This window comes from Heptranchias perlo, chromosome 2 (genome assembly GCF_035084215.1).
Source record: "Heptranchias perlo isolate sHepPer1 chromosome 2, sHepPer1.hap1, whole genome shotgun sequence".
Taxonomy (NCBI): Eukaryota; Metazoa; Chordata; class Chondrichthyes; order Hexanchiformes; family Hexanchidae; genus Heptranchias; species Heptranchias perlo.
This window is the reverse complement of record NC_090326.1, coordinates 98,819,883-98,839,195: the sequence shown is the minus strand read 5'-3', so window position 1 is coordinate 98,839,195 and position 19,313 is coordinate 98,819,883. Positions and strand designations below refer to the sequence as shown.

The 19,313-nt window shown below is 42.2% G+C and overlaps 1 protein-coding gene across 5 annotated transcripts in view; it reads right to left on the bottom strand.

Annotated features, from left to right (window-relative positions):
- Positions 1–19,313, bottom strand: part of LOC137341584 (uncharacterized) — a 44,707-nt gene that overhangs the window by 18,008 nt on the left and 7,386 nt on the right. For all 5 annotated transcript variants that reach the window (XM_068004846.1, XM_068004808.1, XM_068004818.1 and 2 more), the window contains 8 exons: positions 16,571–16,598; positions 16,082–16,183; positions 14,914–15,050; positions 12,027–12,149; positions 10,365–10,431; positions 6,363–6,530; positions 3,032–3,626; positions 946–973 (listed from right to left, as the gene is read on the bottom strand). In XM_068004846.1, the coding sequence (XP_067860947.1) occupies positions 946–973; positions 3,032–3,626; positions 6,363–6,530; positions 10,365–10,431; positions 12,027–12,149; positions 14,914–15,050; positions 16,082–16,183; positions 16,571–16,598 (1,248 nt within the window). The remainder of the gene's footprint in view (positions 1–945; positions 974–3,031; positions 3,627–6,362; positions 6,531–10,364; positions 10,432–12,026; positions 12,150–14,913; positions 15,051–16,081; positions 16,184–16,570; positions 16,599–19,313) is intronic.

Below are 19,313 nucleotides of genomic sequence, written 5' to 3'. Positions count from 1 at the left end.
CAGATGACACAAAGCTTAAAAATGTAGTAAACAGTGAGGACAGTAGCAGACTTCAGGAGGACATAGCAGACTGGTGCAATGGGAAGACACATGGCACATGAAATGTAATGCAGAGAAGTGTGAATTGATGCATTTTGGAAGGAAGAGGCAATATAAACGAAATGGTACAATTTTAAAGGGGGTGTAGTGACTGTGAGACCTGGGAGTTTACATATACAAATCTTTGAAGGTGGCAGGACAAGTTGATAAAGCTGTTAAAAAAGCATATGAGATCCTGTGCTTCATAATGAGACACAGAATACAAAAGTAAGGAAGTTATGCTAAACTGTTATAAATTACTGTCTGGGCCACAGCTGGAGTATTGTGTCTAATTCTTGGCACCACACGTTACGAAGGATATTAAGGCGTTGGAGAGGACACAGGGGAGATTTACTAGAATGGTACCAGGGATGGGGGACTTCAATTATGTGGAGATGTGAAGCTGGGATTGTTCTCCTTAAAGCAGAAATGGTTATGGGGAGTTTTAATAGAGGTCTTTAGAATTATGAAAGGTTTTGATAGAGTAGATGGGGAGAAACCGTTTCCACTAGCAGGAGGGTTGGTAACTAGAGGTTACCGACCCTCCTGCCAGATTTAAAGGTAATTGGCAAAAGAAGCATGAGGAAGGGGGTGGGGGGGGGGGAAAAAAAGAAAAAAAGAGACTTTGAAGGGAATTGGATATATACTTGAAAAGGAAAAATTTGCAGGGCTACGGGGGAAGTGTAGGGGAATGGGACTAATTGGATAGCTTTTTTAAAAAGAGTTGGTACAGGCACGTTGCACCAAATGGCCTCCTTCTCCGCTGTATAATTCTTTGATGGGTCTGATTTAAAAACAACAGTTCAAATGATTTACCCAATTTCTAAAAATCTGACAACTATTAGGTCCACTTATATTGTGACCCACCTTTTGCTCCATCCAGCGATCAGACTTCCTGCAGTACAAAAAAATAAAATACTTAGCATCCTTGATATATTTGGAACATTTCATTAATTCAAGCACACAATCAACGAAGCATGGAGAGTTTGAAAAGTGCTTAAGGGCAGAGGGCTAAAAAAAAAAATGGCGCAGTACGTGAGCATTAGAAATGTTTGCTTACAAACAATAAAACTGGTTGAATATTATTTAGGTAGCACATATGTGCCTATTGCTGACTGTATGTAACAACACAAGAGAATCTATAATTTAAAAGTTCAAGACAGTATAGGAAAGTTTAGGAACAGAAAAGGATAATTTCGCTCAACTCGCTGGCACCTTTGCAACTGACATCAACCCGACCTGCTCACCATACTGCTCAATCTTTTTCTCCAGAAACACAAAGACCAGTTTTCTATTTTTAGAAACTTAAGTATTAAACTCACTATCTTCTAACCGCAACAAACAGAAATAGCAATTGCTTCAATTTTCTGCTGAGCAATTTTTCTGTAAGATTTTGTTAGCCTTACCAACAGAAAACTAGCCCATCAAAACTTGCCTGCAATAATGCTCATTTTGTGCTATTTAACTTGTTCAGTAATGGCCGAGGATGTTAATCAGCTCAAGAGCAGAAAACTGTAGTACAATTAACACAGCCAATGAATTTGTACATCCCAATTCACTGATGTGGTTTGTAGATCCATGGCATTAGAAACAAAATATTTGATTTTTCTTGTGTGCAATCAACCTCAGCTTTGAAATCAGAAACAGAGTAAGCAATTCAAATTTTAAAAGCAGTGTTCATTTTTGCAGTTTGTGTTGAAAATTTAAACTAATTTTTATGGTTAGCTGTGGCCTTCTTTGTACTTGTTAAGATTTTTCAATATCCTATGAGGGAGAATGAAATATACAGCTCAACAGTATACAGGAGCTGCATTGCTCATCTATTTTAAAATGCCCCACAGCTAAGCACTAGTCAGCTGATCAAAGTGTGATGAGTTCAGTACAGAAGATGTTTAAAAGCCTCAATGGTAGTTGCCGAGTTGAGTTTAGTTTTCAAAGCATTCTCTTGACCTGGGCAACCCCCTTCTAACAACTGTGACACTGAACCAGTTACACGCAACAAGAAGTTCTAAATTATGTGCCCATTTGAATCCAAAATCAGTCAGAAATTTATTTTCCATTCAGAACACAACCACCTTCCTTAATCTTTCCTCACAACTTCCTGAGACCTGATACCACATTTACTGTCCTCTGCAGCACTGTCACAAGGGGTATTAGAATATTTTCCCATTATACCAGGTTGGGACTAAATAGTGCCCCGTTACATCCTCTCAAGATTTTTATTCTATACTATTCCTCTGGTAATAATAACCTAGTACTTTCTCCACTTTCTCCATTTCCACTGGGCTAATGGTATCCATGATAACTCTAATGCCTTTTCTCATCATTATGTGGCCATTATATTTTTGCATTTGTGAACTGCAAAATTTATTGATTTCAATTTCCCTTGTATAGTCAAGGTAACTCAGTTAATGCTCAGTCTTACAAATTGTCCAGAACTGTATTACTGAAATGAAAGAACATAAGAAATAGGAGCAGGAGTAGGCCATACGGCCCCACGAGTCTGCTCCTCCATTCAATAGGGTCATGGCTGATCTTTGGCCTCAACTCCACTTTCCTGTCCGATCCCCATATCCCTTCATTCCCCTGGAGTCCAAAAATCTATCTCAGTCTTGAATACACTCAATGACTCAACATCTACAACTCTCTAGGGTAGAGAATTCCAAAGATTCACAACCCTCTCACTGAAGAATTTCCTCCTCATCTCAGCCTTAAATGGCCAACCCCTTATTCTGAGACTATGCCCCCTAGTTCTAGACTCTCCAGCCAGGGGAAACAACCTCTCAGCATCTACCCAGTCAAGCCCCCTCAGCATCTTACGTGTTGCAATGAGATCACCTCTCATTCTTCTAAACTCCAGGAGATACACAATACTTAAGAGTTTTTGTTGCACTGAAACCACCTCATACGCTTCTGCTTGTTTTATAAAAGGAAACATATGGTAGAAACCTACCCGGTCTGTTGTCGTGCACTATATTCATCTTCATATTGTTTTCGGTCATCTCTCCTCCAGTCTGCACCTCTACCGTCATCTACATACTGTGGCTGATCATCTTTTCTTATATTTGAATATCGATCTGAACCCCCGATATCATTTTCATATTCCTCTTGGTGGACTTTTCTCCAATCAGCATATCCAGCTGAATCTTGTATACGATCTCCATATGGCCCCCCTTGGTCATTTATTCGCTGATCAGAGTATCGATCATAGCTTACAGTAGCATCCACATATTGTTCTTTATTATCTCTATTCCAATCAGTATATCCACTTAAAATATTTTCTCCGTATTGTGTTCTGTTGTCTTTCCTCAGGTCTGCATATCTGTCCATAGTTCCAACACTTTCTCCATATGGGTCTTTATCGTCTCTTCTCCAGTCAGAGTACATATTGGAGGTTCTGACATCAGCTCCATATTGCCCTTCATCATCCCTTGGAGCTGAATAAATCATCTCACCTCTCAGAGACTGCTCTCCTCTTGGGTTCATTATACCATCCATCAAATCCTGTTCCATTCTTGAAGGATTTCTTTCCCATTCTTGCTGCCAACCTTATCGAGAAAGGAAAAACAAGTAGTTAAATGATTTATCAATAACAGAGAACTTAATATAATATGGTTATTATATATAAATAGGTTAAGTGGAGTAGATTCCATTGCTAGCTCATTCAAATCCAACTTTTGAAGAGTTCTTTATAACTACAATATACGAAAGTTTAAGTTCAGTACAAACCCATTAGAAATCCTACTGCTTTAACTGTACAGAAATCATGTTCAGGAAAATGGCATCTTAAGACTCCTCTGTTCCTGTTTCTTTTCAGATGCTATATATTTGTGCAAATTTCTGTTTGTATATTAAATTTCTAATTTCACTCTAACTTCAGATTCCCTTGATGTTTGTTATAAGGCAGTGAGTATTTGTCCCTACATTATGAATGTCCCAGGTTAAATCTCCAATCCATGCTGAATTGATTCAGCTAGAGCATTTGTAGCACCCTTATACAGCCAGTATACTAAAGGGGCCTCAACACCCGAGCTAGGAAAAGGAGGGAAAAATAAAATCAACCAAGGTTCCCATTCCTGATTGCTGTGCATATGTGATAGAGAAGGGAATACAGCGATATGGGGCATGGCAGAATGAAGTAGTTAGAGTGGGAGGAGGCTCATGTGGAGTATCAGCATCGGTATAGACCAGCCCTCTTGTCCAACATCTAGTCTTATATGAGCCGCAATTTCCTCCAGCTAAATACTGGGAAGGCCGAGACTATCATCTTTGCCTCTCCTCCTCTGTCTCCCCCCCACCCCTCCCAAAAACTCCATTCCCTCGCGTTCAATTCCATCCCCTTTCCTGGTCACGGTCTCAGGATGAAGCCGATTGTTTGCAACCTTGGTGTCCTATTTGACTCCAAGGTAAACTTCTGACACCATCACAAAGATTACCTACTTCCACCTCTAACATTGCCCATTTCTGTCCCTGCCTCAGCCCATCTGCTGCTGAAATCCTCATCCACGCAGTTGTCACCTCCAGACGCGACTATTCCTACACTCTTAAGGCCCTCCTTGAATCCTACCTCTTTGACCAAACTTTTAGGCACCCCTCTAATTTCTCCTTCATTCATGTATGAAGAGCTGCCTTTCGCACCTATAAGTAATGATTAACTTGAATTTCAGTAGGAAACCCTAGAAGTTTCAAATCATGACTTCTTAATGACTATGAAAAGACACCCTCAAAAACGATATGCAACTATATCGAACAGTGATCGGGGACACTGACCGGGAGAGAGAGGAGGAGACCCGGTGATCGGGGACACTGACCGGGAGAGAGAGGAGGAGACCCGGTGATCGGGGACACTGACCGGGAGAGAGAGGAGGAGACCCGGTGATCGGGGACACTGACCGGGAGAGAGAGGAGGAGACCCGGTGATCGGGGACACTGACCGGGAGATAGAGAGAGGAGACTCGGTCATCGGGGACACTGACCGGGAGAGAGAGAGAGGAGACTCGGTCATCGGGGACACTGACCGGGAGAGAGAGAGAGAGAGAGAGAGAGAGAGAGAGAGAGAGAGAGAGAGAGAGAGAGAGAGAGAGAGAGAGAGAGAGAGAGAGGAGACCCGGTGATCGGGGACACTGACCGGGAGAGAGAGGAGGAGATCATCCGGTGATCGGGGACACTGACCGGGAGAGAGAGGAGGAGGAGGAGATCCGGTGATCGGGGACACTGACCAGGAGAGAGAGGAGGAGACCCGGTGATCGGGGACACTGACCGGGAGAGAGAGAGAGGAGACTCGGTCATCGGGGACACTGACCGGGAGAGAGAGGAGGAGATCATCCGGTGATCGGGGACACTGACCGGGAGAGAGAGGAGGAGGAGGAGATCCGGTGATCGGGGACACTGACCGGGAGAGAGGAGGAGACCCGGTGATCGGGGACACTGACCGGGAGATAGAGAGAGGAGACTCGGTCATCGGGGACACTGACCGGGAGAGAGAGGAGGAGATCATCCGGTGATCGGGGACACTGACCGGGAGAGAGAGGAGGAGGAGGAGATCCGGTGATCGGGGACACTGACCGGGAGAGAGAGGAGGAGACCCGGTGATCGGGGACACTGACCGGGAGAGAGAGAGAGGAGACTCGGTCATCGGGGACACTGACCGGGAGAGAGAGAGAGAGAGGAGACCCGGTGATCGGGGACACTGACCGGGAGAGAGGAGGAGGAGGAGGAGATCCGGTGATCGGGGACACTGACCGGGAGAGAGAGGAGGAGGAGGAGGAGATCCGGTGATCGGGGACACTGACCGGGAGAGAGAGGAGGAGGAGGAGATCCGGTGATCGGGGACACTGACCGGGAGAGAGAGGAGGAGGAGATCCGGTGATCGGGGACACTGACCAGGAGAGAGAGGAGACCCGGTGATCGGGGACACTGACCGGGAGAGAGAGAGAGAGAGAGAGAGAGAGAGAGAGAGAGAGAGAGAGAGAGAGAGAGTGAGAGAGTGAGAGAGGAGACCCGGTGATCGGGGACACTGACAGAAATAGACAGTTTCCTAGAAGTGAAGGGAATTAGGGGTTACGGGGAGCGGGCAGGAAATTGGACATGAATTTAGATTTGAGGTTAGGATCAGATCAGCCATGATCTTATTAAATGGTGGAGCAGGCTCGAAGGGCCGATTGGCCTACTCCTGCTCCTATTTCTTATGTTCTTATATCTTACTAACTAGATCCAATTTAATAATTGAACAAAACTATGTTTTACTTTTTACATTTAGAAAGCTCCCAGTGCATAAAATTTACCTTTGGATCCATATTCTTGGTAGGAATGCTGTGCATAGCTTTGTGAATTCATTCTCTCTTGGACTCTATCATAAGACATAGAACTTCCTATGTTCCCCTGATTCATTCTAACATCTGAGGAGTTCATTCGTGGATATGTAGGCTGTGGAGGATTTGAAAGTTGGCCAGCTGGAACAAAAATATGTTAAAACCACTTAATATTGCTACTGTGTATAAGGAATTCAGAGTTGTCACCAGAAAAACAAAAGGCTAGATGTTATAAACAAAACAAATGCATGTTATTGGCTTCATATTCTAAACTTGTCGGGTTGCAGTATCCAGCTTATTAAAAGGAAAATAATGGGTGGGTAGGAGTGATGGTAATGTGACTGGCACTCCAACAACTTAAACCACAACAATGAAGCACAAGCAGTTTGCATTTGAAACCTAAGATGACATTTTTTGTTGAAATCATTTCCCACATATAAAACAAAACATGTTAGAACCAAAGAAATTGAGGGTGAAATTGGGCCATGTAGCATTCATTTTTTGGGCATGATGCAGACACCCAAGTCCTGAAAATGGGATCCGAGATGCATGTACACACATCCAAACTCGGGCATTTTCATGAACAGAAAGGGATTCCACTCCCTCATCGTGCAATTGGTGTGCATCCACAGGCAGTTCACCATGCAGGTGAATGTCCTGGTAGCAGTCATGATTCATTCATTCTGCAGCAGTCCTCTGTTCTACCTGTATTTCAACCAGCACGGCAAGTCAAAGGCTGGCTACTCGGCGACAACAGTTATCTCCTCATGATGTGGCTCATGACTCTGGTTAGGAACCCAAGCACACTGCACAGCAGGCCTACAACGAGACCCATTCTGCCACAAGGAACATCATAGAGCACACCATAGGTGTCCTCGAGCAACGCTTCCACTGCCTGGAAGCAGCTCTGGAGGAGCCCTGCAGTACTCAGCTGAGCGGGTATCAAGATTTGTTACAATCTGGCCATTATGAAGGAACAGCCCTTGCCACCGCCTATCAGGCGAGAACCTGAGGAGGATGAGCAAGAGGATGAGGAAGAGGCGAAGGAGAAGGAGGAAGTACAACAGGAAGTGGAGGAAGAGGAAGGAAGGCGACAACATAGACAGGCTCTTTCTGCCAGGGGTCTGCATGATCATGTTATTAATGAGCGATACCAGTAACCTCAATGACACCTCCCCATTCACCAACAGTCCCACGCTCCTTACCTTTCAACTCTCACATGACCATCAAATTGTCCTCCTTATGATTACACATCGGTTCCTCCCTCAGCTCATCGCAGAAATAAAACCACCAAATGCAAGTTCAAATGCACATTTAGAAATTAACATATGAAATTATGCAAACAAAATGAGACCATTCACCCTTGTGCATTCCCTTGGTACCTGTCTTTCGTGTGCCTTTAGCTTTCTTAGTGCTCCTAGGAGTGCTTCCCCAGTGGCTGGAGCACGGGTGGTGGAAGGCTGCTGACCTTCAATTGAGGAGACTGCAGATGGCCTTGGGGAATGACCTCAAGTAGCTCTGGGCTGAGGGCCCAGCTTCAGACTGCACCATCTCGGCCTGGGCTGCAGCAGTCTGGCCTGGCTGGCTGACAGGCAACAGCAAGGGCACTGCCGGAGTGGCAGGGGTGGGAGCAGGAATGCTGTCATCCTAAGAGAGGACGGCAAGTTCATGTCCCAAGGAGCCATTGCCACTTGCCCGGGGTGGCGACGCAGCAATCATGACGATCTGTTGGAGAACAGACTGCTGGACTGCTGTGACGCCCCAGAAGCCCCTTTCAACAATGGTACCCAGAGCCACGATAGCAACAGTCTGAGCTTCCAAGGCAGCAGTCTGAGATTGCAATGCAGCAGTCAGACCTTTGATGGAAGCTGTGACATCGGTCATCAGACGCTGTATCATTTGGGTTCCACGGGTGTGCTGGTGGAGGTGACCACTCGTTCCATGTTGGAAAGGACGGGCTCCAAACTCTGCGCAAAGCCCTGTGCCAAGTTGGAGCTGGTCTCCTCCATGCTCCTTGACTGACTTCCTGGCAGGCTTTCCAGTGCACCAAGCATTTGGTTGTGTACACCTATCAGTCTTTGTCTGTAGTCTTGCCCATCAAAGTCCTCATCTGAATCCTCTGCAGCAGAACTAGTGTGCGAAACTGGCATCTACGGCATGCTTTCCCCCCCTCACCACGGCTCCTGCACACTTGTACACGGTGTCTCACCACATGCAGATCCCTCCTCTATCCTGGCCTCTAAAGTATGCGCAATGTCAGTCTCTGAGCTGCTGGCTGCAAGTGTAAGATCGAGTGGCGGTGTCTCTTAGTCATCACTGTCATCTTCCTCTGCATCCTCTGTCTGCCAGTTCCAGTTCTTGGGCATCTGAAATGACAAAGGGACACGAGTTGAGTTGAGGTAAGGGGAAAGGAAAAAGTAAGAAGTGCATGCTGACACCATTTGCAGCTTGTGAGTCAGAAAAGATTGTGGGATGAGGGAGAAGTGGGGAGCGAGAAGGAGGATTAGGTATGCTTAGAACCTCATCATCGATCCCTCCAGCGCCGCCACGGTCTCAGCAATGCCCCTTCCCAAGATGGCCAGCACTGTCTCCGCCATGGGGGTTAAAACGTATAGGCTCGCTTATCCTCCTCCAATCGTCCGTTACTGCCTATTATTATGCGCCACCTTCTCCTGCATGAGGAAAGTGTGTCAGTGAGCGTCCTGCAAGATGTTTGGGTGGAGTGGCTGTCATGGTGGAATAGCTGTGTGCGTCAGCTGTGAGTGTGAGGCTTGCAACACTGCTAAGTGTGTGAGGGTGAAGTAAACCATATGAATTGAAGAGTTGAATACTGACTGAGATTGTTGGTAGGTGGGTGATCAGGGTGTAGTGAATTGAGCAGTGGATGTGGCTAGTGGTGCAGTTGGTACGATATGCCACTTGAAAATTGAACTCACTCACTCACCTCGACCACTGAACTCGATCATTGAACTTCTTCCTGCACTGCATCCATGCTCCTGGCATTGACTTCCTCCGCTACTTCTTCCCACTGCCTTTTCAGCATATGTCTGGAGGGCCTCCTGCCCCCCTGTGGATACTGGAAGTCCCTCCTTCTCTCCACCTCTTGCACCAAGGCCTCCAGTACATGATCAGAGAACCTTGGTGCATGCTGTCTCACATGTTCAGCCATTCTTCAATGTATTGCAGCTCAGATTCAGTTCACAATTGACTTCCACCACTTCTTGTAGCCACAGTGCACCTCCCCTTTAAGAGGTGCAGGCTGCCTTTAAGTAGCGCTAGCCACTTGCGATATCAGGCCCCCTGCTGATGCGTGCAGCCAATGAACAGCACTGGCTGCATGCAACAATCATTTATAACAAATTTAGCGTGCTGCCTGCAGCGCAATGAACGGGTGCAGCTTAATCACGTACCGCGATCCCCATGCCTGTTTTCGGGGGTTATCCAATTTAACCCCCATTAAGTTTGACCTATTGTGCTGGTTTCTGTATAAGATAAGAGGGCATAAAATAGATTGAGAGCTAAAGTCAAGTGCTTTTCAGTACAATGTTGTACTTATCATTTCCCAAAGTGTGTTTGTATGTATTTCACAATGTTCATGACAAGTTAGTTGCTCATAGTAGTTTTCTGATACAACTAAAGCAATAAATTAATCATATCATCACAACCGAACAACAGGAATCTTGTCTGCAGCAGATTTCTGGGAAGGTAATGCACAATATTGTTTACAGTAACTGTAATGTTACATTAAATGAAAAAAGGATACACAAACTGGCCATCGAAACATGGAAAATTAACTGAAATGCAAATAGTTTTGATTTATCCACATTACACAAAAGCATCTATTCAAATTCTTACTGGATACTCAGATTTCCCAACTTAATTCAACAAGTGAAGATATTCTTGAAATCTTTCATGCTGCCTGTTTAATGTTTGACTTTGGCACATATCAGAAACAATATGGTAATGCATACTTACAGTTGCTTGGAAGTGGAACCCTTTTAACTACTCCAATAGTGCTGGGTGGATCCTGTCCTTTGACAACCTATAATTCACAAATATCCACAAACATCACTGTGTATCACAAAAAACAAAGAACCCATTACAATTTCTCCCTTTTCATTGTACATCGTTTGCACATGCTGCAACTAAGGAAACAAGCTGGTGGAATTTGTTGCATCATAGGAGAAATGCTATTATAGCTCATATTATAGGACCCCCAGTTTCTGATTTTTTCAAATCAAATGTTCCTGCGAGCTGGAACATTGAACTATGGTGCTCTTTTGCTACAAAGCAAATATGTTTCATAATTACTGTACAATTACATTTATAATTTACAAAAATAAAACTACTCTGGTTCACTGAATTGAAATATTCCCATTTTCCTATAAATAGCTCAGAAATAGCAAAAGGCAGGGAGGGGGGGTCCACATGCACAATACATTTTCAGTAGTATCTTCTTGTTCACAAAGAATTCTTGTAGTACCAGAGAGCTCTACATTTCAAAAATGAGGCAAATGGATCACTTTGAAGAGAGAGAAACACAGGACACTATACAGTGTAAAAACTGTTTTAACAATACTGCCGATCAGTTAAGTGTGTGAAGTATTTGATTCTTGGAACATGTTGAGGCAAGTATGTTGGTTGGCAGCCAATGAGAGGGCTTTCCTGATAAAAGGAACAGGAACTACCCCAAAGTGGTGAGTGGGAAAAATAGGCAATGTGTTGAGGCTGGAACAAATAAAAACTAAGCTTGCTGGGGGAAATTCTCGAGCTAACATTACATCCATAGTCGGTCCACAAACTCTGAAAAACAAACTGTGCACATAACATTGTCTGAACTTCAGTTTTAAGGCTCTGGATGAAAACTACAGAAAAACCAGACATATGTACTATTCAAAATATTTACCCAATAACTATACAAGTTTAAAAATGAATCCATTATCATCACAATAAAACTCCCAGCTTTCAGCTGGTGACTTAAAATTGAGACACTAATCATATTTACCTCCTCAATTTCTACAGAAGTACAGAAAGATTATGAATTCATAACTTTGTTGGAATTTACTTATTTTTGGGGGGAGATGGGGAAGAAAGAAAAACTATTTTAAACACCCAATAGTTAAATGTATATAAAATTAAAGTAGTAACTTTAGCATTTCTAGAAAGGACTAGACTCTGAACTAAATAAAACATAGACAAGTGAGCTAATTCAAATATGGGGAATGTTTTGCAAAAAGAATTAGACAGAATGATCTTCAGGTTAGATTAACAATTCAGAAGAATAAAGTTTGAATTATTACCAGTACCAAAGAGGAGACTGCAATTTTGATTTGTTTAGCAAGAATGCAGGGAGCACATCTGAATTAATGAAACAAACATAAAACTGAATAGGTCACATATAATGTATCCAAAAGCAATAGCATTCGGAAATGTTTAAGAGAGCACAAAGAAGCCTTTTCACAATTTATGGGTCTACTAAAGGCCAGGTAGTTAGTCCTGCCTTGCGTCTTTTGAGTAAACTTTATTTCATAATTAAGACAAAATAAAACAAAAACAGATCAAACGTACTAAACTAAACAAAACCCATAAAATCCAGTTATTATGTCTTTGCCATTGAAATGTTCTATTGTAATTTACCTGTATGCTCCTCCTTCCTTCTAATTTCTCAATAATAGCAGCTCTTTCTTTAACAATATCGCACAATTCCGCTTGCTTTAGTTTAGTTCCATCCCACTTCATCATCTCTGGATATTCTTTTGACTAAGAAAAAAAGACACTAAAAGTGATTATTCCAATAAAATTATCTATTTACCCTTGAAATGCAAATGAAATGTGTCATTTTGCTTAAAATAATCCACTGTTTTAAGGACCACTATTATTTAAATATGTAGTACCCAGACTGGTGATGCTAAACATCATTTTTCATTGAGCAACTGATCATGGGTGCTGTAAATAAAAACGTACATTTTGCAGCACGTACAAATGAAAGATAGTATTCAGGAAGAAGTAGAATATTTGTTAAATTCAGAAGACCCAATAACTCTCTTGCACCACAGCCTTCATGAACACTATAATTTTCCCAGTCACAAATTAAGGTTGGGATGGTATTTCACTGCTTGCTATTTAGTCGGAAACGGTCATTAAATAATGGTAATATGCATTCCTAATCTATTATTGTGTTTTCCCTGCAGAACAGAGCTCTATCACGAGTCCTCGCCAGCCCCATGAAGCTGTTTTATGACCTGGCTTGTCAAAAATCAGATAATACAATTTGTCAATTAACACTCTCATCCAGTGATTGGAGATCCCAACAAATCACCTCTCTTCTCCCCACCCCCATCCTATTTTCTCCTTGCACTTTTCTTCTCCAGCAGTCTTTAGATACCTTACCCAAAAGAATTTATGAGCTCCAAAAAACAGGAAGACCATAACAGAACCCAATTCTGTCTCCAATTCCAAGCACTCCAGCAGGGGTCACCAGACAAGAATCAGGAGCTGAGAATGTGGCCCAGTGGCTAATTGTATCTCCACAATTGTACCAACTGAAGTAAGTTCACATAATTTAGATTGGGAATCTTCTTCCATGGGAGATTTGACTGATTGTCTGTAGGCTATTCAACAAGGGGTATCCTCTAACGTGCACATATGTACTTTCTAACATGTCTTTACTCATCAGGAGAAAGAGCCTCAAGTGATTTCCCCCCCCCCCCGACCCCTGAGGCACTCAGACCTGTAGTGCCATGCTAGCTAAGATCATGTGATCTAGCACAAATGGGGAAATATAAACACAATGGCAATACTCGTCACTGAACAATCAAGCAGCCTCAAACACAGATTAATATAGGCAGACAACATAAAAAGATACACAGGAAACAAAGTGTAAAATATAACAATAGCATCCACAGAAACATAATGACATCAGATGCTGTTTTAAGAAACTTTTTTTTGGAGAAAAGCTCGAAGATAAAAATCACTCATCGAGTTTGGTGAAAATCTAACAAAGGTCTGTTTCATGATGGTAAAGGGGCAAAGAAAGAACTTGCATTTAAATAGTGCTTTTCACATCCTCTGGGTGCCCAAAATGCTTCACAACTAATAACTTACTTTTGTAGTATAGTCACGGTTATGTCAGCAACACAGCAGCCAATTTGCATATAGCCAAGGTACCACAAACGAGAAGAATGATCCATTAATTTGTTTTGGTATGTAAATTGACCAGTAGACAGAGAAATCTCCCCTGCTCTTCTTGAAACATTACCATAGAATCTTTTGTATCCAAATGAACAGACAGAAGGACACTAATTTAACAGCTCATTTGAAAAACCTCCACCTGACAATGCAGCATCCTAGACTGCCTAGATCATATACTCAAGTCCTGGAACAGGGCCTGAATCTACAACCTTCTGACTCAGAAGTGTGAGTGTACCAGTGAGCTAAGCTGATGCCAGTATTTAGATTCACACTACAAGACAGCTGGATCTCCTGTTTGGAATTAAAGCACAGAACTTATTACACATACAAGAACACATTGGAATGATTTGGTAGATTTCTATTTCATAATTTTTATATGACCTAGATATACAGGGTAAGTGCATTTTAGAAATAACTAAAAGGTTATTAGTTGTCTTTCCTCTCAACTTCAAAATTTAAGTTGGAGTCCAACTGTCTGCGAGATAAAGGCAAGTTCTTGCATATGTAGATTAGCCAAGATACATAAATCTGGTTTCATGTCCTAATTAAATTCTTGATCTTTTAAAGGATAACGCATATTTTATTTATAGATTCTAGCTTACATCAGACAGTCATAGGAATAATTTCAACTCTTAGCAAGAGTCAAAAGTATGCAAGCTCACAGACAAATGCATTAAATATTAGATGGCTCAATTATAAAGGGGCTTTGTTCTAGGAGAAATTCAAAATACACATTGTGTAAAGCATCAACATGTCCTGGGTAACAGCCAATGTGTGAACACTTGATCATTAGTATGGAATGCAAACATCTCCTACAATTGTGCACTTGAGCTGGATTGGCAGCTTTTTATTCAGAGACATTTTAGCAGACTTTTCTCAAATTCCCCTCAGTTTCTGGAATCGTCACCTGGACACTGGGTTGATACAAGAATAGCAGCATCCATATATGGCATTACATCACTAAAATTCTATGAACGACTCTTTCATCCAAAAATAGTATCCTCTTGTGACTTACTGCTTCTGGATTATATCTTACTTGGAACTAAACCTGGGATTAGTATTAGCCTGAACAGAATGCTCGGACAGGGTGATATTTGCCACCTTTCCAAGTAGACAGGAGAATGTGGTGGCCATTCCATGTGGTTACTGATGCTTTATACCGTAATTAAGAGATAATAGTTAGTCTTGTGGCATGCACAGGCATGTACGTTTCAGTTCCATAGGAGATGTGGTCTGTTTATGGAAATTGCCTTTTTGCTATGAGCAATAGACAAAATTGAGAAAGCCCAAGAACAAGCATGTACAAGCCACTCCACATTAGACATACACTCACCATGTAATTCATTCTGTGCTTGAAACCGCCAAGGTGCAAAACAAATATGCGCATGTAACCTGTAAAGTCACATAATGTGCATTCGTACATTGGTTCTCTTCCTCCATCGCGCTGGTATTCAATCACATAATTGAGCCCTGAGTAGACACATCAAAGCAACAACACTTCATGTGGTATTCACTGATACAAATAATTCCATTCTTTTATCAAACATCATTTCCATTTTAAATGAATAGCTCACTACATCCATTTCAGAAAGAGAAGAAAAAATATCACCACACTCCTCACTCATTATTGTACAATAACTGCTTCAGGAAATTCACATATAGCGCGATGACGACAGGATTAGGGTTGACTGCGAGAGAGTCAATGGAGCAAGTTATGAGAGCATCTTTACAAAATAAGCAGGAAAAAAAAATTACCAGCCAATTCCTCCTGTGTACTCAACAATCTGTCCTCTACTGTGCCACTCAAGTATCTTCTGCTAGTGCCTCTAGGAGTATGGCAACCTATTTAATCGCCTAAAGGAAATCAGCAGTGGAAAAACCAGGAGAGGTACATGATGCCCTCACAGCAAGATGCATATGCCGCATACCACTGTTCAGTGGCTGTCAAGGTTGCAAACATCTCCTCTCAGGTCATGTCTAACACACCAAAAAAAAATGTGTAATTATAAAACCCTGTACTCTAGCAAAAGAGACTAAATGAACAAGTGTGCAAAAGCTTTTGCTAAATATTTTTTGTGACACTGAAATTCCACCCATCCACCCCAGAATAGTCACTTAAATGTAATTTAAAACAAACAGAATAATTCCTAGGAACTAAAACAAAAATTGCAAAAGAACCTAAACCAGGGTATTTGATTGGGAGAAACAGGCCTGAACTTTTTTACTTCTTTCTTTATATATCAATTTTCTCCCTTCAACCTCTCGAAGGTATTGACTGCTTGCTGGGCTATAGAAAGTTCCATAGAAAAAAAAAAGACACTTGCATTTATATAGCTCTTTTCATGACTTTAGGAAGTCTCAAAGTGCTTCACAGCCAATGAAGGACTGAAGTGTAGTGAAATATTCTTAATCACATATTTATCAATCTCTTTTCATTGCAATAACTGCTTTTGATGATAGTTTATTCCACAAAACTTATACTCTCGTAGAAAAATACGTACCAATTAAGGGTTCGTCTGCATTCCAGGACATAATGTACTCTTCAAGGGTTCTTGCATCACCACTGCTCATTACAGGAGTCAGAGGGTTGTCCACTTTATTACCTGTAATAAAAAAGACAAATTTTTAACAGCCACTTTACATTTAAGTAATACTACAGGAGAACCATAACCTGTTACAAGTTTATGTTAATTTGAATAGTAATAGGCAAACCAATTTGTTTACTAAAAAGGGAAACAAATGTTCTGACATTAATACCAGAATTACAGCATATGATGTTTTATTAAGGATAGGAGCCTGATAGTATGTAGCACTATAGGATGTACTGTATAATGTAATATTCTGCTGCTAATGTTGAGGTATGTTTATCTAGTCTGTTCCTTAGCGCCACAAAGTGAAATATCTTGAATCAGAGACTAAGTTTGTTTCCTTGACAATATTAATACAATGACTACATACAACGCTCCAACTAAAAACCCAATGATACTCACCCAAAGTTTCTTGTAAAATTTGTTCAACCTGTCACATCACATGCCAAGGATGATCCAGGAGAAAGAAAAAGAAAAATAACTGATAAATTTACTTCCTTTGGTCAGAAAACGCAAAACATTTGCATCACAATTCACTTAAATTGCATGTGGGGGGTGGTGGAGGGGGAACAGAGAAAATACACAGTAGACCTGAGTCACAAGAGCAGAGGTTGTTGACTTGAACTTTAGGCTGGAGAAGGTTGCAGAAGTAGAGTGGTGCAAGGCCTGTTCTCATTACTTCCTCCCGTTCCCCAATAGCCAATCTCCCTGAAAGCACCCCAACACCACAACCCTCGCCCTCTGCCCTAGGAGAAATCTACCCTCCCACCCCCACCAAGCTCTCTCAACACCACCCTCTCGAACTCCAAACTTCCTGCCATCTTTTACAACATTACCACTTCTGTCAACCTGTTCAAAAGCTCCTTTGATCGCACATTTGATGTCCTCATGAGTCCTTGCCAAATAACTATCATCCACAGCCAGATCTGGCTGGACCACCTCACCCTGTCAATGACCTTCTACTACTCCAGGAATATTCTAGGGGGTAAAAAAAACTACACTGCCTCCCCCAATCCCCTTTTCCCACTCCCTTCATACTCACCTCCAAAGTCAACTGTGAGCAGCGCAGCTTCCCTACTGTTCAAAACTGCCTTCATTACCACACATCCCCAAAAAACCCACCATGATCTTTTCATCTTTTCCAATTGTCACCCCATCTCTAACCTCCCAAAAGGTCCTCAAATGTTATCGCCACTCAACCCCACACTTATCTTCTCACCACTCCTCATTTAAATCCATTCAATGTGCTTTCCACACTTTGTACTGCAAATGTGCTGGTCAAAATTATGGATATTGTTTGTCACTGTAATAAAGGCACTTCATCCCTACCTGAACACTGCCGACTACTCCATCTTCTTTTACCACCTCTCCTAGGAACAGGAGTAGGCCATACAGCCCCTCAAGCCTGTTTCACCATTCAATTAGATCATGCTGCTGGTCTGTATTTTAATTCCCATCTACCCGCCTTGGCTCGGTAACCCTTAATACCCTTGCCTAACACAAATCTCAGTTTTGAAAATTTTCAATTGACCTAGCCTCAACAGCTTTTAGGGAGTGAGTGTTCCAGGTTGCCACTACCTGTTGTTAAGAAATGCTTCCTGACATTACCTCTGAACGGCCTAGCTCTAATTTTAAGATTATGTCCCCTTGTTCTGGACTCCCCCACCACAGTAAATCGTTCCTCTTTATCTACACAATCAACTCTTTTAATCATCTCAAACACTTCAATTAGATCACCCATTAATCTTCCATAAGATCACCCATTAATCTTCCATACTCAAAAGGAATACAAGCCTAGACTATGCAACCTGTCTTCATAATTTAACCCTTTTAGCCCCAGTATCATTCTGGTGAATCTGCACCGTGCCCTTTCCCCAGTATCATTCACCAGAATGATACTGGGGTTAATAGGGTTAAATTATGAAGACAGGTTGCATAGTCTAGGCTTGTATTCCTTTTGAGTATGGAAGATTAATGGGTGATCTAATTGAAGTGTTTGAGATGATTAAAAGAGTTGATTGTGTAGATAAAGAGGAACGATTTACTGTGGTGGGGGGAGTCCAGAACAAGGGGACATAATCTTAAAATTAGAGCTAGGCCGTTCAGAGGTGATGTCAGGAAGCATTTCTTAACAACAGGTAGTGGCAACCTGGAACACTCACTCCCTAAAAGCTGTTGAGGCTAGGTCAATTGAAAATTTTCAAAACTGAGATTTGTGTTAGGCAAGGGTATTAAGGGTTACCGAGCCAAGGCGGGTAGATGGGAGTTAAAATACAGACCAGCAGCATGATCTAATTGAATGGTGAAACAGGCTTGAGGGGCTGTATGTAACGCCAATATATCCTTCCTGAGGTCCCATGCCCAGAACTGAACGCAGTACTCTAAATTGGGTCTAACCAAAGCTTTATACAAGTGTAACTTAACTTCCATCCCTTTATATTCCAGCTACCTCAAGATAAAGGCCAATATTTCATTAGCCTTTTTAATTATTTTTTGTACCTGTCCACTAGCTTTCAGTGATTTCTGTACCAAAATTTCTCTGCTCCTCTACAGTTCCTAGCTTCTCACCATTTAGAAGATACTCTGAACTATCTTTTTGGGTCCAAAACAGATAACCTCACACTTCTCCACATTGAACTCCATCTGCCACAGTTTTGCCCACTCACTTAGTCTATGTCCCATTTCAAATTTCTGCTCCCATCTACTCTACTTACTGTGCCACCTAACTTGGTATCATCAGCAAACTTGGATATATGGCTCTCTATTCCTTCTTCTCAATCATTTATAAATAGTGAAAAGCCGAGACCTCAGTACAGATCCCTGGGGGACACCACTCGTCACATCTACCAATTGGAGTACATACCCATTATCCCTATTCTGTCTCTTACCTCTTCCCTACATCAGTGGTCCACCTCCATGGCTCCATCCTCACTTAATGCCATCCCTACTCAACTTAGCCAGTACATCTCCCACAAAGGCATCTATTTCCACTCCAATACAATTGCCCCAAAGTTCCATCCTTGGCCCCTTCCTGTTCCTCATCTACAATAGCACCTTTGAAGACAGAATCCATAGGCTCGGAGTCAGCTTTCACATATATACCGACAACACCCAGCTCTACATTTCCACCATCACCCTCAACTCC